This window comes from Dendrobates tinctorius, unplaced genomic scaffold (genome assembly GCF_039654945.1).
Source record: "Dendrobates tinctorius isolate UK_male_01 unplaced genomic scaffold, ASM3965494v1 ptg000049l, whole genome shotgun sequence".
Lineage (NCBI taxonomy): Eukaryota > Metazoa > Chordata > Amphibia > Anura > Dendrobatidae > Dendrobates > Dendrobates tinctorius.
Window position 1 is genome coordinate 21,702,199 of NW_027361717.1, and position 23,604 is coordinate 21,725,802.

Genomic DNA, 23,604 nt, shown 5'->3' on the forward strand with positions numbered 1-23,604 from the left:
AAAGGTTCTCTTTAATAATTAAGCCATGTGTGAATCGCGCGTTGGGTTTGGTGACAGACAAGCTCAAAATGATGTCTGTCAGCCTTGGGGTCAGTGTGTGTGGAGGGGGCTCAGGATTTGAGCTCCCTCTGTATTCAGTAGATGCTGGCTGTGTTATAACAGCCATCATCTGCCTCTAACAACAGAGGCCAAAGCTGAGCTCCGATTTCTGTTAATTATTTAGATGCTGCTGTGAATCTCTGATAGCGGCATATAAAATTGGAAGAGTTACCAGTGTGCGCGGAGTCACTGATGAATTTCTATGACAGTCGAAGACCTGTTGAAACCTCCCATTTTGGACCACCATTTTCTCATCACATCACTGTCATGTCCACTCATCACTATGTGGTTAACGAACAGATTGAAATAAAGAACAAGACACAAATTCTTTTGAGAAATAGTGTTTATTAAGGGCACCTACAATGCTTATTTAGTAAAGTTTATTAAAGGCAACCTGTCATCTGATCATGCAGCCCAAACTTCAGGCAGCATGAATGAGATCCTGACTGCATGATGGCAGACAGGTATATTCTTCTCTATACTGCCTCATTATTTCAGGGAAAGCAAATTTTAATGGTCCGGACTGCGCTGCTGCAGGTGATTGACATGTCTCCTTATGTGCACACGAGAGAGACCTGTCAATCACATCACATCTTGCAGCACAGAGAAGAGCCAGCCATGGGTGGAGCCAGACTTGATATGTATCCAGATATGTTAACCATCTTGATCTTTAAAGTTTATTTTCTCTGAAGTACCAGGGAAGAGTATATACCTGGTTGCAATCATGCAGCCAGGATTTGATTCATGCATGGTTTGGGCAGCATAAATGAGATGACAGGTTCCCTTTAAATCCATTATATTGACACCAATAAAAGATATGAATCTATCCTAAAACTATCCTTGAATTACATGTCAAACAAGAAAACCTGGTACGTACAGCATTGAATGGGTAACTGAACTCAACTAATAGATAGTCATGATCCACCAGGGCGTTCTCAGCTGTTATCTTGGTGGTTTAATACTATAGGGTTGTTGGTCTTTCTCTTCGTCTTGCTCCTTCTATGCTTCCGTTCTTCTCCAGTGATTGCCGTCTTCGTATGATGTCCAGTGTAGGCAGGTCGTAGCTTGGTGATCCCTACTTTGAGTGACATGTCTGGCTTGATTTGTTTCAAAATTGATTTGTTTGTTCTTCCTGCCATCCTTGGTATTGATAAACTGGAGTACCCAGTGGAAACCCAAGTAAACACATGTAAAGCGCCATGGAATAAATGGGGCTATAAAAATGTAGTAATAATAATAAACATGGGGTGAACATACAAACTCCTTGATGTTGTTGTACTTGGTGGGATTTTACCCCAGCACTGGAAGGCAACCAGAATAACTACTGAGCCACCATGCCCCAAATTGAGAATTAGATGACTTATTATGTATACTGGGTAGCATACTTTTTTAGGCTAGAGTTACATGACAACCTTGATCATATGACAATATTCAAGTTATATTACTGGGAAATGTACACAATTTTTCCATCAATTGCAGTTCTGGGACTATTTCTTGCTGCGATTTGGTTCACTGAAACACGTTGAATTTTTGGTCACACATGACTTCACCATCTCTAACACCCAATGACAGTGGTGTGCAAATGCAACCTGTCTATGACTTGGGTGAGAAAGACAACAAAAAACAGCCATACTGCAGACAGGCTGCAGATGAGTCACCACTTGCAATGCGGTCATGATGGAAAATTTATGTGGGAACTTGTGACCTGTGAAAACAAATCAGCTAAATTAGTCGTCGGACAGTGAGTAGCAGGTAAGTCACACTCTTTTTGGTCATAAGTTTTGGCTGAGAATTGCTATCGCCCTACTAAAGCATGAGCTTAGCTGGTAGAAAAAAACATGCAGGCATATTACCAGTGAATTTCAATCACATGTTACTTGGAGAGAACGTTGCGCTCAGTGACCAAACACTCAGCAGGTTTGAAATTTTTTAAACAGTGGCATTACGTTGTGTGCACAATCATTGCGCAACCAAAGCCCCAGCGTTACGGCGACACTGAATGCAACGCTAAGGCCGGGACTCTACAGTGACTTTGGTTGCAACAGACAAGTGCAGTTCAGGAACGTACTACGTCGCAGCAAATTGTAAATGCAGTTATATTGCAACCTGCAGCGTAGCTGCCAAGTACGGCTATCTTTAGGCATGACGTGTGTCATAGCCAAGGCTGCCTTGTAGCTCCAGTCTGTGAAGGAGGCTCAGTATTTTATTCTTCTATAAATTATCAGATCTGGTATAGCCTATGGCTAATAGTCATTCCCATATTACATACTGATTCTAATTCTATTCTATTGAAACCTGTTTCCATCAAGCGAGTCATCCTTCGTCGCAGTCCGGAGAGTCCATGTGGCACCTTATTCCAGAATATCTCTTCTTGCCTTAGAATACATAAGAATCTCGCTAGGACAGCTGTCAGACATTTTATGTGAAATATTTGTAGAATGCTTGTGATATATATGATATATATTATCTAAATGTACTATGTGTTATGTCTGCCCCACAGGGTACGGTATGTCTTCACAAATTGTAATCTATATATGTAATCTCCTGGCAGCGTTCCTGACTTCTTGTAGCATCCAATCCATTCCATAAGTGACATTAGGAATAATATGTAACAAGCTGAGAGGTGCAGAGAACTTTATGTTGTACTCAAAAACGGCAATTAGACCTGTTAGTTTATGGTTTGCTGTATCTGGGTGCTAAACTCCCCTTTAGTGACCAATGCCAGGCAGCTGCTGCCAAGGGAAGCAAAATAATGGGATGCATTAAAAAAGGAAAAGATGCTCATGACAAGAATGTAGTTTTTCCTCCAGTGGATAGGAAGGACATATCTGAATTAGAGTGGGTGCGGAGATGAACGACCAAGGTTATTAAGGGTAGGCAATAGGTAAACAGACTTGGGGATATTCAGTTTGGAAAAAAGAAGGTTTATAGGTGATATTCTTACAATGTACAAATATATGAGGGGACAGTACAAAGATCTTTCTACTGATCTTTTACACCTAGGCCTGAAATGGGGACAAGGGGGCATCCTCTACGTCTGGAGGAAAGAAGGTTTAATCATAATCATAGGTGCAGATTCTTTACTGTAAGAGCAGTGAGACTATGGAACTCTCTGTCACATGATGTTGTGATGGCTGATTCACTACAATAGTATAAGTAGGCCTTGGACATCTTTCTTGTACTACATAATATTACAGTTTCTGAATAATTACTAGATTCTGTGATGGGGCGTTGATCCAAGGAACTAGGCTGATTGCCGTTTGTAGAGTCAGGAAATAATTTTTCCTCTAATATGGGGCAATTAGCATTTGCGTTATGTTTTTTTTTTGCCTTCCTCTGGATATTAGGGTATACATTGAACTTGATGTAATCGTGTCCACTTTCAACATAAAACTATGGAACTGTGACAGTGCTGTACCGACACATAAGGGTCAATCACAGTTTACTGTATTGTTGAAGATATGCGATGTAATATTTGATCTGGCTAGTAGAGGGCAGCGATGAGAGGTCGGAGTTGGACCGCGAGGGATTTTGGCGGTTGGTGAGTGGTTGGGAGGAATTGAAGGAGAGTGATCCTTAGAGAAAGACTGGATAGAACAGTGCGACTCTGAATCTGTTGTTGGTGAATCTCTTGTTGGTGACTCTGGGACACGTTGTTCGGCTTGATATGAGCTGACACTGTGAGGACAGCATAATACACAGCATCTTGGGCTAGGACACGTGAGGCCTTATCTCTAAGCGTTTAGGGAAGCCCTGCACTGGAGAGATCATCATTCCCTAAGAGCTTCATGACGTAGTTTCTATCTCTAAGGACTTAGGGAAACCCCGTGGTAGAGAGAAGACTTAAGGAAGCCATGCTTTGTAGAGATCGGCATTTCCTAAGAGCTTCAAGACACCATTTCTGATTATTCGGGGCTCAGCCCTCTATCCCCCATCCTGTCATAATTCTACTTCAGTTTCACGATGTACCGGTACCATCTTATATCTGAATAAATATGCACATATATAAATAGCCTTATAGAGGTCCAGTTAGTTATGACAAAAGGCCTCTTCTGTAAGAGACACTTTGAAAACTGCTCCGAGTAGGCAATTACTAATGTACTCGCATAATACTGTTGTTTTATTAATTTATGCATAGAAAGGGTTAATGGCGATGTATTATGCTCACAAATAATTCTTAATTCTGTTTAAGTGTACCTGCATATTCTGTGCAGCTGACATTAGTCTAATATGTCTAGTCTCAGCTTAAGAGTTAAAGGGAATCTGTCACTAGATTTTTGCTACCCCATCTGAGAGCAACATAATGTAGTGGCAGAGACCTTGATTCCAGCAGTGTCACTTACTGGGCTGCTTGCTGTCATTTTTATAAAATCCCTGTTTTCTCTGCTGCAGATCTAGCAGTTCTCTGAATGCTGAGCTCTGTTAACGCTGCCCACACTACTAATTGGCAGCTTCCTGCCAATCAGTGGTGGGGCGGGGTTATACAGAGCTCATGAATATGAGTGACTACCTGGCAGCAGGTTTACTAGTCCTCTAATGATAATTCCAGGCTGATAAAACAGGGATTTTATCAAAACTACAGTGAGCAGCCCAGTAAGTGGCACGTCGCTGGAATCAGAGTTTCTAGCTCTATATTATGCTGCTCTCAGATTAGCTTGCAAAATCTTAGTGACAGATTCCCTTTTATAGGATGTGTGTCATCAGAAAATTTATTCTTGTTTCAACTTATTAATATTATATCTATTTCTATATTTAAAAGCCTGTCCAACTTCTCCACAAAAATTGAAAAGGCATGGCATATAATAAAATAATAAAAGAGGCTATGCTCATTACCGGAAGTTATGACATACCAATGTTCAGGTGATGTCCTTGCCCCTGCACATTGCTGCCCTACAGCTCTGTTTATTACCCTGGTCAAGGCAGAGGAACTTTTGGCTGCCCCTTCTGGCACCAAGCACACGAGGCATAAAAAAGGAATCATTTCAAACACCAGATGACTAGATTTATGTCCACTGAACATATTTTGCAGATTAGTTTGTATGTTGGAATGTTCACTGGGTGCGGAAAGTATTCAGACCCCTTTAAATATTTCACTCTCTGTTTCATTGCAGCCATTTGGTAAATTCCAAAAAAGTTAATTTTTTTCTCATTAATGCACACTTTGCACCCCATCTTGACTGAAAAATACAGAAATGTAGAATTTTTTTGCAAAATTCCATACCTACCTCATTTTGGCTTTACCCTGACTTCACTTTCAGAATAATAAGCTTCCTGACATCTGGTGATAAATTTGGTTTTGTCGTTGCCATGTATTAACCGAAAACCATACAAACAAAAAAAAATTAGGCAAAATTGGACTACCCTTGACAAAATATGCAAAACTTTTGGCCCAGCAAATGTTGAAAACTAACACATAAAGGGATAAAACAATGTCAAACACCATTTTAATCCTCATAGCTGACAACCATTTGCTTCCAGTTTACTAAAATCACCAGAAAAATGGCATCACAACAAACAGACAGAAGTAATCACATTTTTAAAAAAAAATGCAAAACTTTTGGTCGCTACTGTATATATTCTAATGATTATCGCAAAATATAAAACTTTTATATAAAAAATCTACATATTACATGAGGTTCAATTATACATTATTTTCAGATTCATAGACAGACCGTATTTTCAGACTATAAGACACATTTTTTCCGCAAAAAACTTGGGAGGAAAATGGGGGGTGCGTCTTATAGCCAAAAACACAGGCTTACCAGGGGGTTGCGGCAGTGGTGTAGCAGCGGAACCAGAGGCGGCATAGGTGTGGCGATGCTGAAGCTCTGTGTCGGCGGTGGGTGGTGTGGGGTGCACCTATGCAGGGTCCCTTCCTCAGGATTCCGGTGGCAGAAATGTGGCGACACCATGGCCCGGTGTCCACGGTGAGCAGAGCCGAGTGCATCACCGGTTTCTCCTGTCCTGACCCCTATTCTGGAGTAATGTCCTCTGTCCTGCAGTGACGTCCCCCATCCTGTAAAAATGTCCCCTGTCCTGGCCCCTATTCTGTAGTAATGTCCTCTGTCCAGTAATAATGTTCCTCATTGTGTAATTATGTTCCCCTTCCTGTAGTAATGCCCCACATTGTGTAATAATGACGCCCATCCTGTAATAATATCTCCCATTTTGACCCCTATTCTGTAGTAATGTCCTTTTTCCTGTAATAATGTCCCCATCCTGTACTAACATCTCCCATCCTAGCCCCTATTCTGTAATAATGTCCTCTGTCCAGTAATAATGTTCCCCATTGTGTAATTATGTCCCCCATCCTGTAATAATGTCCCCATCCTGTAATAAGATCTCTCGCCCTGACTTCTATTCTGTAGTAATGTCCCCTTTCCTGTAATAATGTCCCCATCCTGTAATAACATCTCCCATCCTGGCCCCTATTCTGTAATAATGTCCTCTGTCCAGTAATAACGTTCCCCATTGTGTAATTATGTTCCCCACTGTGTATTTATGTCCCCCATCCTGTAATAATATCTCCCATTCTGACCTCTATTCTGTAATAATGTCCCCATCCTGTAATAAGATCTCCCGCCCTGACTCCTATTCTGTAGTTATGTCCCCTTTCCTGTAATAATGTCCCCGGCCTGGTCCCTATTCTGTAGTAATGTCTTATGTCCTGCAGTAACGTCCCCCATCCTGTAAAAAATGTTCCTCATCCTAAAAGCAGACACGAGGTGAATATTAATGTTATTAATTATTTTGTGGGGTATGTCTATTTGGATTAAAGGGATAACAATTTAAATTTTTTTTTTTACATTTTTTGTCAAACTTCTTATTTTTTTTTAAATAAACGCAAAACCTATCGACCTAAATTTACCGTTATGGTAAAATATAATATGTCACGAGAAAAAAAAAGTCTAAATTACTGGGATATGCGCAATCATTCCAGGGTTATTTCCACATTAAGTGACATTGGTCAGATTTGAAAAAAAAAAAATTGTCCTGGTTACTAAGGGGTTAAAATGATGATGACGATGATGATCATAATATTAGTATTGTTATGCTGTAAATGTAAAGTGCTGAGGAATATGTTGGCGCTATAGAAATAAAATGATTATAATAATAGTATTAATAATAATAATAATAATAATAATAATAATAATAATAATAAGCAGTAGTAGTATTAATATTGAGAAAAGTAGTAATAATAATCATTTAAATAACAGGAGAAGTAATGCTCAGGGATATAAAGCAATAAACAGCAGCTACATAACTTTCATCTATTGACCCATTTTGATGCAGTTTGGGATTGTGCAGCCCTTCTGCTCTTTGCTCTTCTGCTCTTCCAGTGTGCACTATGCACAGTTCAGCAGGGGACTCTACCGCCCCTAGTGGAATGTAGGGGTATGTGCAGCTCCTGGAGAGAGTGAGGGTGGAGATGGAGAGCACAGTCCCAGGAGAGAGAGGCAGGCAGAGAGGAGGGGCAGGAGAAAGGTTATGTGTGGTTAGAGCTGTTATCCCAGGGGGAGCCTGAAACTCTCACATTCCTGGCATATCCCAGCTAGTGAGGCAGCAGCAGCAGTCAGCTAGTCCAGCAGTGAGCCAGTGAGGGAGGCAGTCTGCTCTGAGCTCCCAGGCTGTACACAGCCTCTGCTCCCTGCACTGAGGGATAAACAGGACGCTGCCACATGCTGCCACATTGGGGATGATCCGGTGAGTGCGCACTGTCACTCCATGTTGTTCTTCCATTGGATTAGAACATGGATGTGTTTGTTTTGTTTCTTTATTCTATTTTTCTGCAACAATATTGTTTTTGGCATTTTGCAAATGTTATTATTTTTTATTTTTTTTACTTGTTACATTTCAGTGTGTTGATAATCAGCATTACTTCTGCATAACACAAGGAAGCAACGAACATATGTTACATATTTACAGTACGTAGAGATAAGCCTGTATCGCCTTTGCTGTTATGTATGTGGGTTTATTTATTATATTGTTTATTTATTATATATTATTTATGATCTATCTTCTAAGCATGAGCCCCATAGATTGTGCGGATTAATAGGGACTGCTCTCTCGTCGGTGTGGACGGCATGCCCTGACTTTTTGCAATACGTTTGTCTTTTTTGACTATTTATAGCGTTGTGATCATTCCGGTGGCTCGGCGTGCTTTGTTTATGATGGAAGGGTTAACAATGGCGCATTCTTTCATGGGGAGAGAAGGACAGAAATGCAGGTGTTTGGTCACCCCGAGCAATGGCTAAGGAATTTGTAGGGTATTTTTTTTTTGTTATTGTTCTTATTTTGAGTACAGGCTTTTGTATAGTTGTGGCCGGGCTGCAATCCACAAAGAATGTCAATTGCAACACAAAGAGACTGGTGATGTCAGGCCGTAGATATTTCTGAGGTGGTAGTATCTCCTACGCTGTGGAAAACAGCTTCGGGCATTAAAAATCCACAACTTGTGGCCTTTAAACTTATTATGTTGTTAACAGCAATTTGTAAAATGTGGAATATATATATATATTTTTTAATTGGTTGTTAATTAAAAAAAAAAAATATGATATGTGTCTACCTGGAAACCACAGGGCATGGCCGAAAAGTGGAAAATGCAAAATTTAGAATTCCAATTTTTCCTAATTAATGTGAGATGTTTCCATGGATAAAACATTGTATGGTTTGTTGTTCAACTTCAACTAGGATTTCTGGTATTCGGCTACTAAACAGAAGCTGCAGGGGGGCATACCAAAGAAATACTGGACCTTATCTCTTTAGAAAAAAAGGGGAGGGAGAATTCCAATCATTAATACAGCCCACTTGCCTAGAACAAAAAAGCAGGTCAAAAGTCTTACCTCTCCAGGTTACTGTGAGGCAGCGGGGTGTTAGGGACCAGAGCAGTAGATTGGCATTTGCTAGTAACCACGAAAGGTAGTCAGCTCAAGGTCAATCCTTTGCTGCTAAATTCTCAGAAATAACAAGGGTTCCTCAGCCTCAAGAAATGTCCCCTGATGTTATCTATTGACATGCAAAATTTTGGTAAATTAAATAGTTTGCAAAGAAAAAAATGCAGATGATATAGATATACTGTATATATCTCAAAGAACAATAACAAGTTCCTATTGTAATATGTTGTTTTTCCATTCACAGGCTGCTAACACAAGAGCCTTAGATCTGCAGAAGAAAAGGATTATCCATAATTTTTATTTTCCTATTGTGGGATATATATTTATTTTTTGGAGCAAGAATGAGAACAGCTGAGGATTCGTCTGGAACAGTCCTACACCGTCTTATTCAGGAGCAACTGAGATATGGGAATCTGAGTGAGAATCGTACATTGTTGGCCATTCAACAGCAAGCTTTGAGGGGTGGTGGGGTCAGTGGAAGCCCCAGGTCATCACTTGAAAGCCTTGAACAAGAGGAGATGCAGGGGAGCCCTTCAACAAGGCAGGAACCTCAAGGGCAGGAGCATCATTGTGACCATTTCTACTTGGAGAACCCTATGTACAAAGCTTATGAGTTCCAACATAAGGGCGAGGAGCTCCCAACCTATGATGAAGCCAAAGCTGCCCTTGCTCAATATTACGCAGCTCAAAATGTCCAGAATGTTGAACATGCTCCTCATCGGCAGGACCAGTCCCTTATGGAGCTGAAGCATGGTCATGTAAGGTCTCTAAGTGAGAGGCTGCTGCAGATGTCTCTTGAACGTAATGGTGCCAAGTCTCAAAACCTCATAAGCTCCTCACACAGCTTCCCTCAACTTTCTAAGCAATACCAGCTATCAGTAGCTCGTGGACAACAAGATGGAGTAGTACACTACAGAAATGCTCCACCTGAGTATCCAACTTACAGCCAACCTGAGCAGATGAGTGGGTATGCTCCCGAACAAAGGCGATATCCCGGAGATCTCCCATTGTACCATCAGCCTGATATCAGGTAAACACATAAAATACAAGAACCATTGTTCTATTTCCTGTCATGTCTAACATGGCCCATAATAATTCTTTCTTCTATCTGAGAACCCATAAAACAGACTTCAAACAGTTGACAATCTGAATTGTGCCTGTCTACATAGATGTATTCGGCCGCAGACTGACCAACATTGTATTAAAAGCTACATCAAAGGCGGATATAAAAATCTCTCTAAACTCTGGTCTTTGGTATTTAAAAGAGGTCCCTGACAATAAAGCCTGAACTGGTGGGCTACCACAATTCCGCATTGTTCACACAGGAAGAGATAAGCAAAGGCAGGAAGTGGCTCCGAGAAATGCTGATAGTAATGAAGGAATATTTTCAGCCTCATAGTAAAAGAATTTTCTCCCTTGTTAGTTCTTGTAACCCCTTTGGCAGCAGCGGCGATTAGTCCCATTAACAGAAATGCCATCCCCATTGTGAGAGCCATTATGAATTCCTAAAGTTCCAGTCAACGAACAGTAAAAAGGAAGATGTATTATTCTGGCTTTAGGCCGTGCACCTACATCCACTGCCTTCCTTCAGGACGTTGGTATCCGGGCTAGCTCTGGAATGGCATTTAGCTCATAACGAGGATCAATAATTAATACATTAGGTAATTACATTCATAGGAAATTACAAGCATACTCCAGACCTGAGCTAGAATCTTGGAGTAATTAGATGGCCGGCTATGGTGTAAAGGTTCAGTGTAGTCTCGGGCTAATTAATTATTTCTGGGAGTCGGTGCATTAATTTCGGAGACGCTTGGAAAGATGCTGCTTTGTGTAGGTTGTACAAGACCGTACAGGCCCCATGTACAAGTTAATGCTAATCTCTGGGTAGCGTTATAAAAGCAGCTCCCAACGTAAGGTGAAGTCATTTGGTTATTTTGGGACAGAAAGGAAGCGCTATCAATCTGCACTTACATTTGGAATCGATTTGCATCATAAAACAAGTAGAGATCTGTTTGCTAAGCTTGATAAATGTAGGAATATCTGACTTGACATTCTCATTTCTTTCTCGCAGGACAATGCCAGATCCTAATGTACAATATGGCCAAATGGCATCCTTCAATGCGGCAGGTAACCACATGGCTCGCATGGATGCCTTGCTGCGAGAAAATGAAAAGTTGCGCAGAGAACTTGAGACTTACAGCGAAAAGGCAGTCAGGATCCAAAAGGTAAAGGCAATGTTATAAGAAGACTCCTGGCACACGTCACGGGTGCACTGTGTATCTATATACCCAGCTGTCTTTCCTGTCTGGTGCACCAGGCCCTACATTTTTGGAAAACCCATTAGTGTCCATAATACGATTCCCATCAACAAACAAGTTATTGTAATGTTTCTCCAGCTGGTCACGGAGGGTGGGGTGTCTACCCCTCTCGGTTTCGTTTTGTCAACCCTTTCACTTTCTTTGCACCAAGGATTCCACCCCCCCTTCCCCCATAGCCTCCCCTTTAACAGCTGCGAGGACTCTTTGCACAGTGAGGCAGCTATGAGCCATTTGTTAAAGGCACACGTAGAGCTCAAGGCCGCTGACAGTTGCTTGGGTTTTGTGTTCTGCTTGAGCTGACCTGATGTGGCATAAATGAGCCATTGTGTGCTGATGAAAAGGTGCCTGTGTTAGGAAGGCCTCAGCTGTAAGGAGCGAGGAGGGGGGTGCCAGCCCCTCAGCAAATGTGTAATCCAGACTGGCAGGTGGCATAAAGTCTACAGACATAATCGGTGTATAAATAAGGAGCTATGGTGCTGTCTGGGCCCTTTAAAACTATTTAGAAACCGAGCATAATGAGATCACTCCAGGAATCCTGTTCGGTTTGTGGGATTGAGGCCAAAACTAGACTTTAGAGAACCTTTTGTAATATAATATTAAAAATATATATAATGTTCATGCTAATTGATCTATGATGGAAGCATATAATATTAATCTTCAATCTTCATTCCAGTCTATTAATGCCTCTCCATTTTTTCCAGCTTGAGACCGAAATTCAACGAATCTCTGAAGCCTATGACAGCCTCATGAAAGCCTCTTCCAAGAGGGAATCACTTGAGACCACCATGAGGACCAAGATGGAAGAAGAAATGAGACGCATGCAAGACTTTAACCGAGACCTGAGAGGTGAGGGAAGAGGGAACTAAAAGAAAGGCTCCCACCCCCTGTAACAGGCCATGTCTTGTGCTAGCAATCATCATTACCTTCTCACAATGGATATTAGCGTTAAGTGAGTGGACTCAGGCTCTTAAGACCATCAAGTCCTTGAAAAGCCATGTACGAAAACTAAGACATAGAAAAAACAATGGGGATCTTCTGCCAAAGCTCATTAACCTAGATATCCTTTGTGTTAATTGAAGTCTCCACTAAGCTCCACTGCCCTATATACGGGTTATTTTTTGGAAGAAGACCTTGTCACTAGAGAGGCAGCCTCTGTAATAAGGTGGAGGGATGAGCTGAGGATAAAATAGAATAAGTAATGTGTTTCATCCAGGCGGAATTGTAAAGGCTAAAACTCATTTTTGTGGTTTTCCTTTAGAACGACTGGAATCTGCAAACAAACAGCTGGCAGCCAGGAGTCTGGAGAGCCGAGAGGACAACCAGGGGACTGTATCCAAGCTGCTCGCTCAATGTAAGTTATACTTTTGCAAATCAACTCTAAAACTTGATAGTACAGTATAACTACATTCACTACATAACTACAACCCCAGTTCTGTTGCAAAACATTTCTATGGAAAACGAGAATCCAGTCTAATTCTTCAGTCCCTGTTAGGAACTGTGTGAGTTAGGAGGTGGTGAAGGTCTTCTTATTCAGCCCCAGTTACACACACTGCATATATTACAAGTAGAATGCTAAGAGATCATAAACAAGTGAGTCTCAACCTGACCGCTGTGTACGTGGGATCTGGCCTGACGCATTTCTGAGGATACAGCGGAGGTGTGTCCATTCTTTGCTTCCTGAAGAAAAGGCTATGTTTCTTTAGCAAACAAACAGAGTTCAATGTGACCTGAATTCTTGACATTCCAGTAGCTGAGCGTCCCCATCCCCCCTTTCTTAGCTTTAGAAAAGTGGAGGGAAAAAACACAGTAGATCCCATAAACGGCTAGCACGGCAGGGGTTAACAGGCTAAGTTATGTAGTTAGTCTATTGAAAAAAAATTCTTGCTCTACGAACTGGAAAAAATGAATGCCATGAGGAAGTGATAGAAAATACAATACTAGGGTTCTGTGTGACTCTCTATGCATTATTATCAATATTTCATTCTGTCATGTTACAGGATAGGTGATAGAAGTATGACTGGTGGGGTGCCGATTGTCGATCCTGAGAACTGGGGACAAGTGTCCCCCATATGAATGTGCATGCGTGACAGCCACTCTGTTCACTGTCTACAGGAGTGATGGTCACGCATGCACACTGCAGCTTTATTCGCAGTGAATTTGGGGACCACAGTTCTTGGGATTCATGGTGGGGGTCATCTGTCCTTATGTGAATGGAGTGTCTATAGTAGTGGTAGTCACACATGCACACCCCAGGATTCCTATTCTTGGGAACGTTAGCGGTCCCACTCACATCGATCTCACATTTAAGGAAAGCAGTGCATGGACTGGCCGTGGGCTCTCCCAACCCGAGCGTGACCATTTTGTGTATTTCTATGCATCTGTCACGTTTGAATCTGAAGAACAGGCCTGTCCGTGCACTGCGTTCTGGTCTTGTTTTGACTGCGCACTTAGGTAATAACTATTGATTGTAGGATAACCCCCTTTAAGCATTTTGTAACTTCAGCCATAAGGCTGATCCAGGTTCCTATGCATTTTTATTATATATACTTGATAAATTTTAATTGCCCAGATCAATGTATTCCCAATGTTGGAGAGCTGGGAACACCACCAGAGAAAACTGGTCTTACCAGGATATACATTCTTGAGCTGTTATGTCCTTGGTGTCTGGCTTCCCCAAAGCCTGGGAACCTTAATGTTTGCTTAACCTTTTCATGGAAGAGTGAAGTAGCAGTCAAGTTTAACATATTCTTAGGAATATTCTTGTTAGGTCATTCGACATAGAGACAAATCTCTTGTAAACATGTTCGGATCTGACAGGCCTCATGGCTGTTTACAGAGCTTATCATACCTCTTAGGTCTCTTCTTTTTTGTTTGCCAAGTCCCCTAAACCGGGATCTCCAGCTCTGAGGGAACGTTACTGGCTTGTAGACTATGTGCAGCTGTTATACTGAACTCCACTCACCACTTCTTTGTTAAACTTGCCTTGTATTTGTTTCCGGACTGCATTTCCCACCAGGGACAGGTTCTTATTATGAATGTTTCATTTTAACCTGTTCCAGGAATTGCGTTCAGCCTACCTAATGTAGAGATTACTGATAATTTCAGATTTATTAATTATATTTTTGTAATAACATGCAGGTCGTGAACAGCAGCAGGAAAAGGAGAAGCTGGAGAGAGAGGTCATCCTCCTGCGTAGTGCCAATGAGGACCAGCGGAGGAGAGCAGAACTCTTGGAAAAAGCCCTTAGTAATGCCCAGTCCACCGCAGCGCGAACAGAAGATGAACTCCGCAAGAAAAGAGCATATGTAGAAAAGGTGGAGAGACTACAACAAGCTTTAAGCCAACTCCAAGCTGCCTGCGAAAAGAGAGAACAACTGGAATTACGTCTGAGGACGAGACTGGAGCAGGAGTTGAAAAATTTAAGGGCTCAACAGGTAGGGAGGACTGTAGTGCACCATTTTTTACATTGACTGTATATAGAATTCCCTACAAGATAAACTCATAACTTGTTTCTTCTTCAAACAGAGACAACCACTGTTGCAGAATGGAGGTCAATCTCCTGAGCTCTCTGTCCAAGTATTGTCTGAGCAGCTGAGGGAAAAAGAGGAAAGGATATTGGCACTGGAGGCTGACATGACCAAGTGGGAGCAAAAGTACTTAGAAGAACGCACTATGCGCCAGTTTGCAATGGATGCTGCTGCCACTGCTGCCGCTCAGCGAGATACTACCATCATCAATCACTCCCCTCGCCACTCCCCAAACAATAGCTTCAATGAGGATCTGCTAATGGTCAACCACAGGCACCAAGAGATGGAAAACAGGTATGCTGACTATTCCATATTTCTGTAGTTGGGTGACTGGTATCCTCTCGTCTCTTTATTTTTTAATAATTCTTTCCATGTTGCTTTTTCCTATGTAGAATCAAAGCTCTACATGCCCAGATACTAGAGAAAGACGCAGTGATCAAAGTGTTGCAGCAGCGTAAACCCCACCAGGGCCCTTTACGGCCGGCGAAATCTGTGCCCTCCATTTTCACACTATCAGTATCAACTCCAAATTCAATGACTGGAGATCGACAAGCCAACGTGTCACAAGTGTTAGCAGGTGATTACTTGTGTATATTACTTACACATCTCAAGACAGCTGGACTTGATATTTTAACCATCTGATGTGCATGTACCTCCTGGAATCAGAAAATAACACTCATCATTGCCTTATGTTTCCTTTCTAGTCAGCCAATCAAACTGTCCGCCACCTGCCAATGCCAACATCGTACCCGTGCACTCGAAACATGGCAGCAAAGATGGCAGCACCCAGACGGAGTGTTCAACTCAAGTAACTGACTCCTTTCTGGACAATAACACATCTTCATTGAGTAAGTCTCATGTCCATTTTGGATATTTTTTAATTTAATTGCATTAATTTAATTTTTATGGTTGGTTTGTAATGTGCGTCAACTTCATAGCAGTCAATTCAGTTCCCACAAAATACTATGGACTTTCAGAAAGGTGTGTTCTTGGTGCACACAACCCTAAACACTACCACAGTAAACATTGTATGGTCACCCATGGAATAACGCAAAATGAAAAAAAAAGCCCACAACGCTTGCTTGTATGCTAGGAACTGAGGTAATTGAAGCTGGTGGGTACCAAAACTTGCTGATGGAGCATAGCAAACCATGATGAAAATGAGGAAATAATGTGGCACAACCATCTGGTGAGATAAAAGCTTCTTTATTTGTTGTCCGTTAAAACAATTGGATCCATACATATTGCAGTTGTATTTATTTGTTTTAATGGATAGCAAGTTTTTATCATAACGGGTGGTTGTGCCGCATTGCGTTAACCCATCGACAAAGCTTTCATTGGCTCGCTGGGAGTCTTCACACCACTATACCATTACAATGCAAGTGTGGACATAGTGTCGCTAAAACAAGCCTGTATTCTTTCATTGCTGATACTCGGGAGACGTTTCGCAACGGAAGAAGCTGCACTCGCTCACCTCCCCTCCCCCAGGCTGAGCCTGTGCCGAGCCTTGCATAGCTAAGAGCTTTCTCCTCTCACAATCCCTGCCAAGGCTTGGCCTCCCTTGGTGATGACTAATGCCAATGAATCTCAGCTATGCAGCTGGGAACAGAATGCAGGTGTGAGGCCAAAAGATTGAACGAAAAAGAGGGGGAAGGGGGTAGAGAAGATGTCTAATGCACCAGAGAATAAATTATTGATCTCACCTGCACTCACGTTACTATCAAACCTGATTATACCGTAGGGTGATATCTAAAATCTATTAATCTATTAGGAACATGAATATTACATGCTCTGCACTAGTTACCACAAGTTCCCTGATTAGCGAAAAAGTTGTCCGATCACTAGAAATAACCTCCTCCCCCCAGTTTGTGTGGCACTAAGAAGCTTTTGTTAGGCATTATGTCCTTAAGAACAATTAGTCAATAGATTCCTTAAGGTTTTCCTCATATTTTTCACATTCCCATTACTCCAGAGTAACCTCACCATAAAGATACAGTCTGTCTGCTCACCACGTAAGGCCACAGACATGTCTGGAATGTCTCCCCACCACTACCACCACTTCACGATCCAGCCAAAGAAAATAGGCCATTGTGACCCAGTGCGCTCGTTTTTGAAATCTTGAGCAATAACGCTGCATACATCATCCCAAGACAAACCCTTTCACACTACAAGGAAGGCCCACTGTCCCGGCTTCACTCCTCGTTACAATTCAGTGTATGGAATTCAGTCCTCTTTTATGTGGTCACTTATTAACATGACTGATCACATGCTTGTCTCATCATCTGTGCATTCAATGGCCTTTGTAAGGGGTGAATCAGAGAATGGAATCGCTCGGGTGCATAGCTAGTGCTTAGATGGATAAAATCCACTCATGCATAGACAATCTGCTTTCATGCTGACAGGACATCCAGTGAATGTATATTAATATCTGTCCGCCTGCTGCTCCTCATGCCCTGGCATCTGAAACATTAGAATGTACTATGTCCAATACATAAGAAATGTGTAACTATCAAGTCAGCTTCATATTTTACATTATCTTAATGATTTTATCATGACCAGTTTGTTTTTGAGTTCCAATGGCTGACTGCTATCTCACCTGTCCTCCCCTTCCCATACACCCATGTTTGTGCTGACAGAGGGAAATTAAAGCTCAATTTACAGTGAAAATTAATCATGAACGAGCATTCTTAAGAAAGCTTGTTTCACGATAGTCTTACAGTGTAAACAAGTTGCTGATCATCCGAGAAACGAACAAAATGCTTGATCATCGGGTGAAATTATTTTTTGCTCAGCGCAAAAGATCATCATTTTCGGCTGTGCGTCATCCTGTGTACACAGGTCTCCCATGGGTGAAAACAATGAAGCCTATGCACACCGTGTGTTCTTTTACACATCGGTCAGTTTTCATCGTTTACTACTGTCCGCCTATCTAAACAGACTATTAAACAACCACCGATCGGTAAAGGTTTACTGATCGAAGGATGTAAATGGACTACCAGAGACCTCTAGCATTTCCTTATCTTCTGTGAAAACAAAAGGTTTGGGCATGTTAAAATCCAACTGCCTTATCCTTTACTCCTCCATTGTTTTCCTTCAGAAAAGAGTCAGAAAGCCCCCATACATATTTGATGTTTAACCGGTCCCCATAGGTTTGGACAACTTTATCTTCATTCAACTACTTATTCATTTTTCTGATGAGCTTCTGTATGTTAATGTTTTTTTTTTTATTTTTGTTTTTCAGAAACTGAGTCTACTGCTAAAAGCGCCAACATTTCTGAAATGGTAGAAATCCTCATCTGAGTTGGGGGTAACACCCAAGTCTTGAGAAAGTCTTACCCGACCAGGAACCATAACTGGTCGATCAATTGTAGATTACAGGGAATGAATCCTGTGCTGCAACTATGAGGCAGTCTTAACGGCAGAAGATGTGTTCAGCTTGGAAGCTCCAACCTAAGCTGCAGATGGACTTTAGAGTTGTGTGAGCACTGGCTTCTCAGAAGACAAGAAGATTGAGAAAGACCTCCTTATATTTTCACCCACCTGAAGTTGAAGATGCTTACCAACTTCAATAAATGTGATACAGTATCTGATCTTTTGGAACTGCAACTCAACCATAAGACTTTGATTCACGTGGAAAACAGACTCTGGGAAGGGGAGATGAATAAAGTCTACTTTTGGCTTTTAAAAGCCAAGGGCCAATTCCTGTTGCTGCTAGAAATACCTACAAAAATGTAGGGGTTTGAAGTGGTTTAAAGTTGTCGGACTCTCGTCCCGAACATTTGTCATGTACATACTTATGTGTTTATTTTTATAAGTTTTCTTCTGTTGATTCTCAAGTTATATTTATACATCTATGTTTCTGTCTTGTTCTGCGGTCTACTTTGATAGATGTTCTACCATGATACAAGGGTCAATCAATACATGAGCTAAGCCTCATAGGTTGATACTTAGAAAAAGCTCACATATGTACAAGCCAAATACTATTCCTTGTACATCTCCACTAGATCGTATATCGTATTTATTTTATATTTTAAAACCCCCTTTCCCTCACTCCGACCCTTCTCTTTCTCATTGGGCTGCTGTTGCTGGTCAGCAGTAGTCATTTTTTGATTTCTCTTGTATATTGTTTACAAAATTAGATCAGAATAAAATTGCATAATGCAATTTACTAAAGATTTTTTTCTAGTAATTTTCACCCCTTCCTCCACCCCTTTGACATCAGAATGGGTTATAAATGCAATATATATATATTTTTTTGTATTGGTATTTCTGCCTATCTGCGCTGTGAAAGTCTGTTTTATTCCAAAGATGTATGAATCATATATATTTTTTGTGAGTTTACTTAAGTTATCGAAAGTATTTAAAGACGTAAGCGTGGCTGTTGTTTCTTAATATTATTCGCTTAATGTATGCTGCCTGGATGCCGTCTGGTTCTGCTGTTGCAGACCAGGATTTTGTTATTTTAAATATGAAATTAAATAAATTTTAAAAGTGAAAAGAAATTTTGTGTGACTTCATATCATTTCTTTATTACAATGGAGTTGTATGCCTAGCGCAAAACTTGGGGGGCACAGGATGTAGTGGTGATTCATTTCAGTAGGAAAGAAGAAAATTCAGCTCCCACGATCCAATAAAGTGATGGTTGGCTTTTTTGGATATATCACGAAAATCAAGTACAAAAAGCAACGCGTTTCGGATCACGAAGAAGCATAGGACATGTTATGAAGAAGGACCAAAAGTGATCTGAAACACGTTTTTTTGTAATTGTGTTTTGTCCAATTTTCGAGGTATATTCAGTAAAGATAACCTTCATTTTGTTGGAATGTGGGAGCTGGAATTTCTTCATTCCTTTTTCTTTGCTACACATAGATCCATGCACCTAGTGGTAAGTTAGCTGGACTTTATTTTTTCTACGTGATTAATAATAATAATCTTTATATAGCGCTAACATATTCCGTCAGGCTGAAGTTTGCCAAAGACCATAAGGATTGGACCATAGAGGACTGGAGTAAGGAAGTCTTCTCTGATTGTGGGGCTCACAATCTAAAGGAAACCCATGCAAACACGGGGAGAACATACAAACTCCTTGCAGATGTTGTCCTTGGTGGGTTTCGAACCCAGGACCCCAACGCTGCAAGGCTGCAGCACTAACCACTGAGCCACCGTGCCGCCCCATTCAAATTCACCCCAAAATCATGTACCTCCCATGCAGATGTTTCATACATGTTATAAGATATAACAAGTTTTTTTCCTAGAAAGCTGGGACTTCAATAACAGATTAGTGGAGGTCCGACTCCTGGCCGATTACAAGTGCATAGGAAACGACAGACAAGCGGTGGCTGCCGATGAGTGGCCCTGATTCTACAAAACAGAATATTGTGCACTTTTTTATGGTCTGTAAAAATGATCTTCAAATGATGAAGTCATACTGTCGTGTTCAAAGAAAACTGTTTTCATTCCCCAACTGGGTATGCATGATGTGTGTAGGCAACAGATGGACCTACAAAAATATTCTTACAAAAATAACAAATATTTCCTATATGTGACATAGTCATTCAGAAATAGACTGCCTCAAACTTTTATGTCTTGAAAGTTAGCGGCTCAAGAAGAATCCTAAAAAAACATGACGCGACATCTCCACTCCTAGCCTTAACAGCTGAATGGAAGAAACGAAGCAAAAATTCCAACCTTTCATAATCAGAGGAGCTATAAGTGAGCAAATATGCCTAGATGTGTTTACACATTCCTGTGCTAGTGCCCTTCCCCGTCTGCCAAGACTTTATTCACCCTCTTGTCTGCTTCTCTTCCTCCTTACTACAGCTCCTGATTTATTCATGTCTTACCTTCTTCATGCTGAATCGGTGAATTTACCACAAAGTAACCTATATTCTCCCTATGAAGTCATGATAAACTAATCTTTAGTAAATATATACAGCTCTGGCAAAAAATAAGAGACCACTGCCCAGGTTTATAAAAATCAGCTTCTCTACTTGTCTGACAGCCATTCCATTCCAGTTTAAGTTGAATTCCAACCAGAGTACACCTCATTCTATTTAATGTGCTTCTGATTAGGTGATCACCTGAACCAAATCTTATTTAACTAGGGAAAGTATAAAAAAGATCCTGCTGTGGTGTTCACAATCCTCTTGCAATAGGACCAACTGGATGGCAAAACAAGTGCTGGTAATATCCTAAAAGTAATAGGAATAAAAATATAACTTTTAACCATACCAAAGGAGTTGACAAGAAAAGTCTTGAGTGAGGAGAAGAAGGGCTCAATTCTGTCTTTACTAGCAGAGGGATACTGTGAGCGTCATGTTGCCTCCATCTTTAAAATTTCTAAGATGGAAGCCCATTACAACAAGGTCAAGCAGCTGTCATTGAGGACAACAAAGCTACAGACCGGCAGAGGGAGAAAACGACTGTCCACTGACCGGGATGACCGTCATCTTATTCGAATGTCACTCAGCAACCGCAGGATGACATCAAGTGACCTACAAAAGGAATGGCAAATGGCAGTTGGGGTGAAGTGCACGGCAAGAACAGTTAGTAACAGATTCCTAGAGGCAGGGCTCAAGTCATGTAAAGCTACCAAAAAGCTTTTCATCAATGAGAAGCAAAGGACAGCCAGGCTGAAGTTTGCCAAAGACCAAGGATTGGACCATAGAGGACTGGAGTAAGGAAGTCTTCTCTGATGACTGATTGCCCAACACCTGGTTATCTAATGGTTAGACAGAGACCTGGAGAGGTGTACAAGCCACAATGTCTTTCACCCACTGTGAAATTTGGTGGAGGATCGGTGATGTTCTAGGGATGCTTCAGCATTTCACCCACTGTGAAATTTGGTGGAGGATCTCCTCTCATTCTCTTCTTGCTTTGGTCATCACTGCATCCACTTATTGGCTGCATTGACCTATAATGATGGAAGAGAAGAGAGGAGATCAGCTGGGCAGCCACAGTGAGGCATGGTGAAGACTATTTAGGTGAGTATGGAGATATTCAGGCACTTTACCAAATGAAAATGGGTAGACATCCCCTCTAAGCTAAGGATATGAGTAATCTGACAGACTACCTGACCACCTTATTTAATAGACTGCAGTTGTAAAACAATGTAACCTTAACAATAAGTCTGTCTGAATGACTAATTAGGTTAATTCTTGCCTGCTAATTATTTTCATTCTGTCCTGGTTGCTGTTTTGCTCAGCAGCATTAAGTCACTAGAGTTAAGGGCCTGTCACACTAAGCGATATCACTAGCAATATCGCTATAACGTCACTGGTTTTTGTGACGTTATAGTGATATTGCTAGCGATATCGCTGTGTGTGATACTTACCTCCGACCGCTCCCCCGCTGATTATCGCTGATCGCGCGAGAACGTCCTGGACCGTTTCTCGTCGTCAGCTTCCTGCTGGGCTTCCTGTGGCGCCGACAAGCAACGCGTGTCGTCTGACAGGTAAGTAACGACCCCCGAACCGCTGCCATGTCGCTGGTGAGATCTGCCTGTGTGGCAGCTCGCTAGCGAACACTTAGCGATGCACCAGCGATCCTGACTGCGTCATATCGCTGGTCGGGATCGCTGGAGCATCTCTAAGTGAGACAGTACCCTTACAATCAAGATTATTCAACCTTCAATGCAAATTAGGATTATTAGCAAAATATACAAATGTATTGTTGTTTGCAATAAAACAAAGAAACAAGAACAATGTATAAAGCTCATCACTACTAATATAACCAGAGGTTTCTACACAACATGACTGACTTCTGCAGCCTCAGGATTATCCAACCCCCTGGGCAGGTGCACACGATCGTTTTCGGTCCGAGGGCAATCTGACAAAACATCGTATCGCACTCAGATTAATGTTACTCTATAGGGCCATGCACATGTTTGATTTCTAAATTGGACTGAGCCTGTCAGAGGGAAATATCGCAGCATGCCTGATTTGCATCCAAAAAATCAGGTTGCACTTGGCCATGCAAGTCAATGAGTCCGTTGAAAATAACGGACTGCTCTCGGATGACATCTAAGTGCAGTCTGATTTCCACAGACTGAAAGGATGGAGAAGACTGAGACATTTTTTCCCAATCTTTTCCTCATCTGAGAAAATTGGATCACACATGAACACACTCTGATCTGCGTTTGATCATAGTGGTGGTATTAGCATAATCAGACCAATTTTCTCCGGTGAGAGAATAGATGGTCATGTGACCCTAGCTTAAATAGGATCCCTCATAAAAGTACATATGATGCAGATCAGATGTTGTCTCAAGTATCTAATCAAGCGCTTCATTAGTAGCATCATGGAACCCAGTGGTATGTTCACACAGCATTTTTGTAGGCGTTATTTGAAACGTTTAAGGTCACTGTGTGACTGCAGACTTCTGAATCCTCCCAGCGCACACAATGCACTTTGTGAGGGTTCCCCGATTTAAAGGGACTCTGTCACCCCATTTTTCGTCGTGGATCCTGTGCAGGCACACACACTGCTCTGCCCCGAGCAGTGCGCCTGCGCCGGAGCCGTGACGGGAAGGAAAGAAGAGGACGTCACCATTAGAAGATGGGAGGTGCCGGACCGCAACACCCATCGGACCAAGACCGGACCCAGACCGCCCCTTGGGTGAGTATAATATAACTCATTTTTCTTATCTTTCAGGTTACATCGGGGGCTTATCTACAATATTACAAAATGCTGTAGATAAGCCCCTGATGGTGGTGCCGGCAGCTGATACTCGAAAAATGGGGTGACAGATTCCCTTTAAGAGCCACGA

At 41.6% G+C, this 23,604-nt stretch overlaps 1 protein-coding gene across 1 annotated transcript; it reads left to right on the forward strand.

Moving 5' to 3' along the window:
* Positions 1-7,623: 7,623 nt before the first annotated feature.
* Positions 7,624-19,340, forward strand: AMOTL2 (angiomotin like 2). Its single transcript, XM_073576531.1, has 10 exons — positions 7,624-7,803; positions 9,238-10,023; positions 11,065-11,218; positions 12,013-12,157; positions 12,570-12,662; positions 14,450-14,745; positions 14,837-15,132; positions 15,231-15,415; positions 15,543-15,686; positions 18,080-19,340. Exons 2-10 carry the CDS (start codon positions 9,335-9,337, stop codon positions 18,136-18,138), a joined length of 2,061 nt encoding a protein of 686 aa, XP_073432632.1. The 5' UTR covers positions 7,624-7,803; positions 9,238-9,334; the 3' UTR covers positions 18,139-19,340.
* The last annotated feature ends 4,264 nt before the right edge of the window (positions 19,341-23,604 follow it).